General features: G+C 48.9%; 1 protein-coding gene across 1 annotated transcript; it reads left to right on the top strand.

The window, feature by feature from the left end:
• Nucleotides 1-6,899: 6,899 nt before the first annotated feature.
• On the top strand, nucleotides 6,900-7,868 carry LOC102448762 (olfactory receptor 10A4-like). The gene has a single exon (XM_006112306.2). It carries the CDS (start codon nucleotides 6,900-6,902, stop codon nucleotides 7,866-7,868), a length of 969 nt encoding a protein of 322 aa, XP_006112368.2.
• The last annotated feature ends 4,287 nt before the right edge of the window (nucleotides 7,869-12,155 follow it).

Below are 12,155 nucleotides of genomic sequence, written 5' to 3' on the forward strand. Positions count from 1 at the left end.
CACCCTCTGCCACCCCTAGTGCCCATTATACAGTATAGCCGCCCCTTCCCCACCCACACCCTCTGCTGCCCCCTAGTGCCCATTATACAGTATAGCCGCCCCTTCCCCACCCACCCTCTGCTGCCCCCTAGTGCCCATTATACAGTATAGCCGCCCCTTCCCCACCCACACCCTCTGCTGCCCTAGTGCCCATTGTACAGTATGGCTGTGTCTAGACTGGCAGATGCTTTTCCGGAAAAACCTGCCAGCTGTCTACACTGGCCGATTGAATTTCCGCAACAGCACTGATGATCTCATGGAAGATTGTCAGTGTTTTTGCGGAAATACTATGCTGCTCCCGTTCGGGCAAAAGTCTTTTTCCAAAAAACTTTTGTGCAAAAGGGCCAGTGTAGACATCAGAGATTTGTTTTCTGCAAAGAAAGCCCCGATTGCAAAAATGGCAATCGGGGCTTTTTTGTGGAAAAGCGTGTCTAGATCGGCCACGGACGCTTTTCTGGAAAAAGTGCTTTTGCGGAAAAGCATCCTGCCAATGTAGATGCTCTTTTCTGAAAATGCTTTTAATGGAAAAGTTTTCTGTTAAAAGCATTTCTGGAAAATCATGCCAGTCTAGACGTAGCCTGTGTGCTTGTATAAGTGTACAAATGTTTGCTCCTGTCACAGAACTGCGCCCTAGCAATTCATCCCTTTTCCTTGACCTGTTTTAAAACTTTATATTCCTTATCTTTTGGTTCTGGACACAAGTATTTTAGGTCCCAGTCAATGGAGGCCTTCTACGTGCGGGTGCTGTGATCAGGAGAGAACCTGTCTTAACATTGACATATTCTCTGTCAAACTCCAGTAAACGCAGCATTACACCGTTGTTTGGTCTTGGAGGACATAGGTTAGTGGGAGTGAACCAAACAATGAGAGAAATGGGGTTACGCCCTAACCGAGCATGTCTGTGCTCACCGACAGCCATTGCGTCTTGCTCTGATTATGGTTGTAGGAGGCTCACGCCTTTGCTAAATTAACGTACGACGCTGGGTTGAAGGCCCTTAAGTGATATTTACCCTGGTTGTTGGGCGCGTATGGTGGGAAACTGAGTCACGGGTCCATCCAATTTAGGTCTAATCAGTTTTGGCTTCATTTCAGACAGAATTAGTATCTCTTGAAGTGTCTGGAGATAATTTTCTGCCTGACGAGTAATCACAGACAAGAGGGAATAGATAGAAACTTTGTCCGTCGGTTTGTCGGTGAGTTTGTTCAAGAACTTCTAAACCGTAAGGGCTAGTACCACCAAATTTGATAGGCAGCTTCCTCTTCCCCAAACTTAAACCAAGGTCAGAGTTTGGTTGTGCCAGGACAATGGGATATGCCCAGAATGGGATTGTTTTCCATACAACGGAAAGAAAGGGGGCTGATCAGAGGGACAGATATGCTACCAAGTGACCAGAAGGGATTGGCCACACCACCGAGCGCATGGCCACTTGAGGCCTTAGATATCTACATTGCCAGCTGCCAGACCAAATAAGGGGGCCTTCCACCCCAAACAGTGCCAGGCTGGGGAAACCGCTCTGTCCCCCTGTTGGGGTCTCCCTGGGACAGGAAGCACATCGCAGCGATTCCCCAAGAGACCCCCCCCCCCCACGGCTAGGGGCCAGGAGCCGATGCTCAGCTCTCCTCCCAGACAACCGCGAGGCAAATCAGGGCTAGAAACAGTGGCCAGGCACCACCTAGAGGAGACCCCACCCCTGCAGGAGACAATGGAGCAGCTGGAGGGCAGGGGGGCAGCTGGAGACTGCCTCCCAAACTCCTTCCCCGGATCTTGCATCCCCAACTCTTGCCTTAATTCCCCCCCGCATCTCCCAACCCCCTGCCCTGAGCCCCTCCTCTGCACTGAAAGTTCACCCCACCCTGCACACTCACCCCCTGCTCTGCGTCTCTCCTCAACACAAGCTCCCTGCCCTGATCCAGGCACCCCCCCACCTCCTGCCCCACAACTCCACCCCCTGCCCTGAGCATCTCATACCTTCCAGCCCCCTGCTCTCACGACTGCACCCCCTCTCCGAGCCCCTCATACCCAAACCACTGCTCTGAACCCTCCACCCCAGCCTGGTCTGCAGGCACCCCCACCCTGAACCCCCTTCTTCTGCATTGACCCCACAACCCCCATGCCCTCCAGCCCTCGAGGAGAGAAATGGGACCCGTGGGCAGGGCAGGGGGCTGGGAGTGAGGGCTCCTGGGGTCTGTGCCCAGCCCTGGCAGGGCAGTGGGGTGTAATGGTTAGAGCAGGTGGGGCTGGGAGCCAGAGCTCCTGGGTTCCCATTGTAGCTCCAGGACAAGAGCGGGACCCAGAGTCTGAGCCTCAGGCACCTGGAGCCATGAGCCCTTAGGGTGTCCCTGCCCCTGTCTCTACAGCTTCCCCTGACTCTGTGTGTTGTGTTGCCTGGGACAGACCAACAAGAGTCACAGAACGTACCACAGCCAGTGAATCCCAGGGGGACTGTCACCTAGAAACACACGTGGGGGCAGGGAGGATGATGGTGCAATTCCCTGTGAGGTGACTGGCCGGGGGAACGCTGTTTGGTTGCAGTTCCAGGCGGGGCTGCTCTTCTCATGGGGAACTGGGCAAGACACGTCCGCCGGGGACTCATCCCAGAGGCCAGTGAGGTCAACAAAAGCCCTGCTCCCTTCCGCACCTCCAGCACCTGCCGCGAGCAGAGGGAACCGCTCCTCCCAAGTGAGGTAGGATCTGCACAAGCAACTTCAGCCCCGAAACACACTCCCCTGGAAGCCAATCGGTGCTGTGCCCGAGGGCTGCAATTGGAGCACAGTCATGACACTGGGTTTTCATTTCAGTTTTCCAGACATGCAAAGAGAAACTTGGTGAGTGCCTGAGCATATCGGGTATCTATCTATCTATCTATCTATCTATCTATCTATCTATCTATCTATCTATCTATCTATCTATCTATCTATCTATCTATCTATCTATCTATCTATCTATCTATCTATCCCCATACACCCCCTCTATCTATCTATCTATCTATCTATCTATCTATCTATCTATCTATCTATCTATCTATCTATCCCCATACACCCCCTCTATCTATCTATCTATCTATCTATCTATCTATCTATCTATCTATCTATCTATCTATCTATCTATCTATCCCCATACACCCCATCTATCTATCTATCTGTCTGATTTCCATAGTGCCCACCAGAGAGAAATGTTCGGGGTGTTGTTTCTTTCTTCAACCTTTCCTTGCTTTTATTCTCCTCTGTTCCTCAACTCTCCTCCTTACCCACTGCATGTGAAGGGAAATGTTGGTACCTGACACGGATCTTGTGTGTGGAGCTGAGCCCAGTCGGCTGAGGGGGCCCGGTTTGAGCTCTTTTAAGAAGAGAGTCCACCCCTGGGATCTGATGACAGGCAATGCTCTGCTCATGGTGCCCGACAGGTACTTGTGGGTCTCTTCTAGCTACGTCCCCCTCTCCCTTCTCTCCACAGAACGTGTGTTTATTTAGTCACATCCATGTCCTCCTGCATGTCAATGGAGAGTCCAGATGCCTTGACGAGCACTGAAGACATCACTGTACCGCCACCCAAAAGCATCTCTTGAGACCTTCTTCCTAACGGTGAGTAAATGGCTCCATTGGTACAGAACCTGTCTGAATGTCGGGCAAAAATACAGAAATCAATCAAAATCCCTTCGGAGCCGATGATTTCATGGGCACTGATGTTCTCCATGAGAAAACAGGGATGGTGACGGCAGCTTTCGATTTCCCATTTGATTTCTTATTAACTCTTCTGAGTCACAATTCGGGCTTTCACTATTGGAACATTTCGGGTTCACTCTGGGTGAAAACACCTAATGGGATTTGCCCTGAGATAGAAACACCATCTCCCAGCCAGCCCTGCTTCCCCTGCCCTGGATGTGCTGAGGAAAGTCTTCGCAAATGCCAGTGCAGGTTCCCCAAGGTCGCTCTTCAGAGCGGCAGAGGAATTCCCACCTCTCCTCCAGGTCTCCGGATTTAGGGAATATTATTCACAGGTGTTTACATGTGTTCTGTGCAGTGCACTTTACAACACCAGTGATTGCTTCTCTTGTTCGATTTGTTGTGCTGTCAAGAGAGAGAGAGAGTGATTTTCGAGGGGAATGGTCGTGCGATTATTCAGAAATTCAGGTCTCAGGAGTACTCAGTCTCCATGTCTGGAAATGCAGATTCAGGGAACGTCTAGACTACAGGCTTTTGTCAACAAAGGCTTTGTCACCAGATACTGTCGACAAAGCTTCTGTCAACAAAGAGCATGTAGACTACAGCCAGTTCTGTTGACAAAGCAAGCCGCTTTGTCGACATGACAGTGTAGACGCAAAGGACAGTGTGGATGCAAAGGACAATGTAGATGCAACAACGCCTTCTGTTGACATTATTCCTCGTAGAATGAGGTTTAGCGCTGTCAACAAAACTGCTGAGTTCTGTCGATGCTATGTCAACAGAACTCAGCGGCAGTGTAGACGCAGGTAAAAATGGTCAGCTTTCCAAGTGGGGAGAGGTAGCTTCTGCGGTCCCCCAAAAGTCTGTCCTGGGATCCATCCTATTCAGCATATTTATAAATGATCCATGGAAAGTAGTAACAGTGAGGTGGCAAAATTTGAAGATGATACCAAACCGCTCAAGACCAGAACAGACCACGAGGAGCTTTAAACAGTTTTCACCAAACTAAGTGATTGGGCAACAACAAGGCAAATGAAATGTAATGTGGATAAATATATAGTAATTCAAATTGGAAAAAATACAATACCTGTAATATGATGGGGACTAATTTAACTACAACTGCTCAAGAGAGAGATCTTGGAGTCATTGTGGATAGTTCCCTGAAAACATCCAGCCCATGTGCAGCTACAGTCAAAAAAGCAAACGGGATGTTGAGAATCATTTTAAAAGGGAGAGAGAATAAGACAAAGAATATCTTATTGCCTCTATGCAAAATCATGGTACGACCACATCCTGAATTCTGTGTACAGTTGTGATCGCCTCATCTAAAAAAAGATCTCTTAGAATTGGAAAAGGTTCAGAGAAGGGGAACAAAAATTAGTTGGGGTTTGGAACGGTTCCCGCATGAAAAGAGGTAAAAAAAAAGCTTCAAAAAGAGGAGACCAAGGGGGGATAGGACAGAGACCTATAAGATCATGACTTCAAAAGTGAATAGAGAAAAATTACTTACATGTTCCCATAAGACAAGAACTAGGGGTCACCCAATGAAATGAATAGGTAGCTGGTTTAAAACAAACAAAAGGAAGTTTTTCTTCACCCAGCGCACAGTCAACCTGTGGAACTCCTTGCCGGAGGATGTTAGGAAGGCCAGGACTTTAACAGGGTGCTGAAAAGAGCTAGATAAATTCATGGAGGTTAGGTCCCTCAAAGGCTATTAGCTGGGATGGGCAGGAATGGTGTCCCTGGCCTCTGTTTGTCTGGGCCTGGAAAAGAATGAGAGGAGAGGGATCACTTGATGGTTTCCTTTTCTGTTCACTCTCTCTGGGGCTTCTGGTATTGGCCACTGTGGGCAGACAGGACATTGGCTGGATGCACCTTTGGTCTGGCCTAGTAGGACCATGAATATGGAGGGCGGGAGCAAGAGAGGGGGGAAGGAAGGACCCTTTTGAATTTTCAAGTAGACAAAAAGGATTAGAACCGCGATACCTGGATGGTAGTGGGCCCTGTGGCAAAGTTCTGGCCATGCCACCTGCATCTCGCACTGCTGGCGGATAATATTCATCTCAGAGATTTGCTGTGGGCCAATACCCAAAGAGGAGCCAGCGTCCGGAGTCCAGTGAGCCATGCTCCTCGCAGGCTAGGCCTTGGTTTTGGGGTGAAACCCCCCGATAGTCCTGGTCTCTCTTCTTGAGACAACTTCTGTATTGATGAGGGAAGGTTTTGGGGGACCTACTGCAGGTTCCAGGCCAGAGCCCCTGAAGTAGCAGGAGTCATCAAGGTTGTTTTTCCTTCTGACTTGGCAGCTTTTCCCTTGGGCTGCATCCGCAAACAGTCCCCACAAAATGTCTTCCTGTGGGATCTGTTAACCAGCTCTCAGCTCACACAGTTTCCTGATAGAAATGTAGCCGTGTTAGTCTGGTGTAGCTGAAACAAAAAACAGGACCATGTAGCACTTTAAAGACTAACAAGATGGTTTAATAGGTTTAAAGCTTTCGTGGGCCAGACCCACTGAGTAAGTGGGTCTGGCCCACAAAAGCTTTAAACCTATTAAACCATCTTGTTAGTCTTTAAAGTGCTACATGGTCCTGTTTTTTGACACAGTTTCCTCTTCTTCCTCTCTTTCTCCCTACCGTCCCTCACTCTATGTCTTCCCCCTTCTTAGCCTGGGGGGAGCCTTTTTAAAGCGGCACCAAAGACCTTCATTGGCTGCTGGTGTGGACTTGACTAGTTAAGTAGCCCCAGGTGGTTTCCTGCCTTTCTTTTATTGCAGCAGACTCCAGTAGTTATCACTCTGGGAAGAGAAAATCACATATCCAGTGCCCTGTACACCTGCCTTCCACCAGACTGTGGCAGGCTGCTGGTTTAGGTCTGTCACAGCCCCCATTGCTCGGACAAACCGATGTAGCTCCTTTAGGGTAAGTTATCCGACCCCCTATGTATCCGACCTCTCCAATGTAGCTCCTTTAGGGTAAATCAGCCCTAGTTCCACTGGCCTCCAAGGGGTCATCTCCCCAGATGACCTACACATCCAAACTGCGATAGCACCTTACACCTGACGGTGACTATGTATAGAATTGCAGCAGGTTTTAGGCAGAAGACTCCCAGCAGAAAGGAAACCAGCAGGGATTGTGGGAGTCACATCCCCACGTTTGGTATTTACTAGATTCAGTTCCAGAGTCTCTCTGTCACCCCTGCAGATGACGTCTTCCGAGAACGACCCTGGTGAGAACCAGACCATCTCCGGTGGGTTCATCCTGGTGGGGTTTTCATACCTTCTCGACCTGCAAATCCTTCTCTTTCTGCTGCTTCTGGTTGTCTACCTGCTCACCCTGATGGGGAACTTGCTCGTTAGCCTCCTGATAATACTGAACTCCACCCTTCACACCCCCATGTATTTCTTCCTGGTGAACCTGTCCTTCCTGGATGTCTGCTTCACCACCAGTGTGGTCCCTCAGGTGTTGGTTCACCTCCTGGTGGAGGAAAAGACCATCTCTATTGAGGGATGTGTGACTCAGATGTACGTCTACACCATCATGGGTTTCACAGAATGCTGCCTCCTTGCAGCCATGTCCTATGACCGCTATGTGGCCATTTGCCACCCCTTGCACTACACGACCATCATGATCAGACAGGTGTGTGCAAAGCTTGCGGGGACTTCATGGACCTTCGGTATCTCAGCCTCAGTAGTTGAGACCATGTGGCTCTTCAGCCTGCCCCTCTGTGGCTCCCGCCGCATCCACCACTTCTTCTGCGACATCCCGCCGGTGATGAAGAAGGTCTGCGATGACACAACCAAGATGAAGATTGTAGGCCTCACTGTGTCAGTGCTGTTTCTCATGGTCCCTTTCCTGTTGATAATCCTGTCGTACGTCTGCATTCTCTCCACCATCCTCAAGCTGCCGTCTACAGAGGGGAGGCGTAAAGCCTTCTCCACCTGCTCCTCCCACCTCATGGTGGTGACTTTATTCTATGGAATTTCCTTTTTCACCTACCTCGTGCCCAAGTCTACCTCCACCATGGAGCGTGATCAAATGATTTCCCTTGTGAACAGCATTTTGGCCCCCATGTTGAACCCCCTAATATACACGCTGAGGAACAAAGAGGTGAAAGGAGCCTTTAGAAAAACAGTAGGGAAGTGCATCTTTGCTCACCGCTGGAGAAATTAGAGAATGAAAATAGTTGAGTCAAAATGGGAGGATTAAGGAAAATTCACAAATATCTACTATAGAAAGGAGAATGTTTGTAAGTGTGTTCGCTAATAACCTGGACACTATAAGAGGTACCGCAACCAAACTTTGCATGGATAGCCTTTCATTCAGGAGAAGATTTTAAGGTACTCTTGGACCCAATCGGGCCTCATCTCAAGCTGTAAAAATAAAAAATATCCCGCCACGCTGCAGGGGCCGCCCCACCCACCTTAGGTTCCGTGCCTGCCGCCTGCAGCCCCTAGCGCCATCCGGGACTCACCCCCTCTAGCAAGGTTACGTAAGTGACCTGCTTTCCCGCCTTCCCCACCCCCAGGGATTATGCGGACCTATATTTTAATCCCTATAGAAATCAGTGCAACTTTTCTACCAATCAAAAAAAGATAATGAACTACTGTTTTTCTAAATTTTGTTCCTCTTGTTTCCCGGGTAACGCGAGGTGACTCCAGCTAGTTTAGTTATATTTTTCGCAACGGCTCTCTCTATTTTATTCAACTTTTGTCATTTCAAAAGACTTTGATCTCATCTCAACTTGCCGGGATCATGAAAAGAGAAGCCGTAGTTCTGAAAAAGAATCTAGACATTTACATTTCTTAATTTATGTGCAAATATCATAGTTGGAGCCTTTTACCTCTTTAACTAAATTCATTCCTCAAAGGAGACGATTGAGTCAAAAGTGCGTCGTGATCTTCAAAATTTGCAATGAAATTAAGAAGGGAAACTTTGTCTTCTTGGTACAGGTGCACAAGCTGTGTCTGTCATGGGATTGACTATGTGATGTTGTTGTTCTCTTTGACACCCCCCATCGGAGCAGCACTGGCAATGAACTGGGTACCGAAGCCATGTGGGGTGTTTACAGGGAGAGATGGGCAGGGGGTTCCCAATGTTGAGGTGTTGATGGGCTGCAGGAGGAAGTGAGAAAGGGTTTGTTGTTAAGGCCAGGCCCACCAGCCTCTACAGCCTCTCCGTTTGCTGTTGGAGAAACACAAATAGCAGCCTCCAATGTCTGAAGCGTTCTAACTCTGAGACCAACAACAGGGAGGTTGAGTGAGGTAACCGGAAAGGTTGGACCAGATGTGTCACCGGGCACTAGTACCAGGTGTGGAGAGGAAGTGGGTGCTGAGGATCCCATCGAAAGTTTTGGAATCGACAAGGCAGAATGTTGAAAATGATATCGGGGATTAGGTGTCTTAACATCTCGAGTTGCAAGACGAAAGTATGCGCTACAGACATTCAACATCAAAAATCCCCTTTCTCTGAGAAACTTAGCAAGAGAGCAGGGCAACATGACACGGAAACTGGAAATTCGGGCAAAACTTTTGCATAACTCTTGGGAAATGTAAAATGTAATAGATAATGTATTGGGTGAATATGGGGGGGGATGTTAAGCAGATGACAATAAGAAAATGTAGGAGAATACATATAAAAAAGAGGCCCAAGGCTGGAGAAATGCTCAACCAGAAGCCAACGGCGAAGACAAATGGACAAAACCAGAAGACCCAAGGAAGTGAAAACCATCATGGAAAAAGGAAGGACGTGTTCCTTGAATGTGGTAAATTGGGCCCACATACCTACTCTGTCTTACCTGTTGTTACTTATCAGGCAGAAATTTGTCCGGACACTATGGCTGTGTCTAGACTGGCAAGTTTTTCTGCAAAATCAGATGATTTTACAGAAAAACTTGCCAGCTGTCTACACTGGCAGCTTGAATTTCCACAAGAAAACTGATGATCTCATGTAAGATCGTCAGAGTTCTTGCGGAAATACTGTGCTGCTCCCGTTTGGGCAAAAGCCCTCTTGCGCAAATGATTTGCGCAAGGGGGCCAGTGGAAACAGCACAGGACTGTTTTGCGTAAAAAAGTCCCGATGGCTAAAATGGCGATCAGGGCTTTTTTTCGCAAAACTGCGTCTAGATTGGCCACGGACACTTTTCCGCAAAACGTGCTTTTGCAGAAAAGCGTCCTGCCAATCTAATCTCAATTTTTCCAAAAATGCTTTTAACGGAAAACTTTTCCGTTAAAAGCATTTCCGGAAAATCATGCCAGTGTAGACGTAGCCTATAGGTGACAATAATTCTGTCTGTAATCGTACTGAATAAAGCCAACACTGGTTAAGCCATAATGTGGGATGTGTGACTCAGTTTCCCCTCATACATACCCAATGACCATTCACAAAATTTTATATAACAGAGCAAATCCCACACTACATTGCACATCAATTCCTGCAAAAATGTGACACTCACGGAGGAATGATCAAAGCAATAGTCCTTGACATTTCAGCAAACACATAGGTGTTGGGTCAGTATATAAGTCATGTTATGAATAGCTGGCCGTTACACAAGCTGCATTAGCACATGGTTTGTTCCCTCTTCCTATCCTAGATCCCCCACTATCCTCCTATAATATCACTTATGCTTTATCCCAAACGGATACAAAACTTGTTAACGTCAAGAGGCTTTAATTCTATGGCTTAGCACCCGCTTGCAGTTCATGGATCAGGGCCTGCAACTGTGTGTTCCAAATGAGGATAAGGAAGGTAAAGGCTCAGAATAAGACATTCAGGAACAGAGATGAGCAGACAGGTTGGATTGTGAAGACATGTGAAGAGCTTTGTCACTAGAGTTACTCTTGCCCAAAATGTGTAAATTCACTGCTCATGAGATGAATCTAACAAAGAAATTCACAATAATTCCTCCTAAACCGTAGAGCCAGGCCACCAAATTTTGCAGGCAGATTCCTCGTACCCTAACTTAAACCTAGGTCAGAGTGTGGTTGTGCCAGGGAATCAGGAGGTGCCAGGAATGGGACTGGTTTCCAGAACAGGGGAAGGGAGGGGGCAGAGAGAGGAGGGTTGCCATACTCACAGTCACCACTGGGGGCAGCGAGTGTGGGGCAGTGATACTGCAGAGTGACCACTGGGGGAGCTGCACCAGAAACAGCCTGGCCAGTTGGGGATGGGTCTTTATAACGGAGCAGGTCAGTGGCCTCCCTGACCTAAAACAGAGCCGGCGGAAGCCCCTGACAGCCCGGCCTTCCCCTCCCACCCGGCCCTGGCTCCCACCCCACCTGGAAGACCGTGGCCTCCAGGACTCCCAGAGAGGTTCCCAACCCCCTGGACAGGCTGAAGGCCATGAGGGGGCCAGTGGAGGCAGCAGGCAGCCTCCAGAACGAGGCAGTATCAAACAGGATGCCGAAGACTTTGATTCTTCAGTGTCTTCCCCATTAGGCTGTGTTATCCCCACACACATCGTGTTCCCCTGTTGTCAGAGGCAATCCCCAGCCTCAGAGCAGCTCGGAGGATTCATGAATCCCAAGGGAATTCTTCCGGCAACAGGGTGTCTTTCCTGTGGGTTTGTTGGGGCCTGTGCCTTGTGCGTGGGGCCAGCGCAGGAGCAAGGTCTGGGCTTGGCCTGGCCTGTGCCCATTTCCCACCCCACACTGCTCACCCTGGGCTCGTTTTGGGAAGGGGCTGAGGGCTCAGGGGCTCCAGGAGAGATGCGGATCTCCGGGGTTGCTGGGAGTCAGACCAAACATCCGATCGGTGACCAGAGAAGAAGAACACAAACTATCCCCCAACAGGGGCAGAACCGGCCCTTCCTGGGCCCCGGCAGAGACATTTCCTGCACAGCAACAAGGATGACGCAACCGTCTTTACGCTGTCGCCAGCAACCTGTCGCTGCTGAGCTGTGATGTTAACTCTCATCACACAGGCCCGGGGACTATTTCAGCCTGGGCCTAAAAGAGAAAAACCCTTAATCGGCCCAGTCCATGAAAAATGGGAAGGGGGCAGGTCTGGGAGGCGGAATGGACCATGTCATGGAACCCTGAGAAACCAACATGAAAGGCAATAAAGAACAATTTGTTCAACATACAAACTGTGTGTGTGTGTGTGTGTGTGTGTGTGTGTGTGTGTGTGTGTGTGTGTGTGTGTGTGTGTGTGTGTGTGTGTGTGTGTGTGTGTGTGTTAGGCTTTCCAGGTGTCTGGTATTGAACCAGACAGTCTAGTATTTGAGCTTTCTTTTCGGGAAACAAATTGAGAAAATAGAAGTGTCCGGTATTTTCTAAATAGGATGTAATGTAGCTTGTGATGGAATGTTGAGTATGCCCAGTATTTTTGGTGAAACCATCTGGCAACGCTGCGTGTATGTGTGTCTTTCTATACGTGTGTGTGCAGCCCATGCAGTGTGTGTGTGTGTGTGTGTCCACATGTGTGTGATGAATGACAGGTAGGGTGGCAAGCTCAGCGTAA

The sequence above is a fragment of the Pelodiscus sinensis genome, chromosome 30 (genome assembly GCF_049634645.1).
Source record: "Pelodiscus sinensis isolate JC-2024 chromosome 30, ASM4963464v1, whole genome shotgun sequence".
Taxonomy (NCBI): Eukaryota; Metazoa; Chordata; order Testudines; family Trionychidae; genus Pelodiscus; species Pelodiscus sinensis.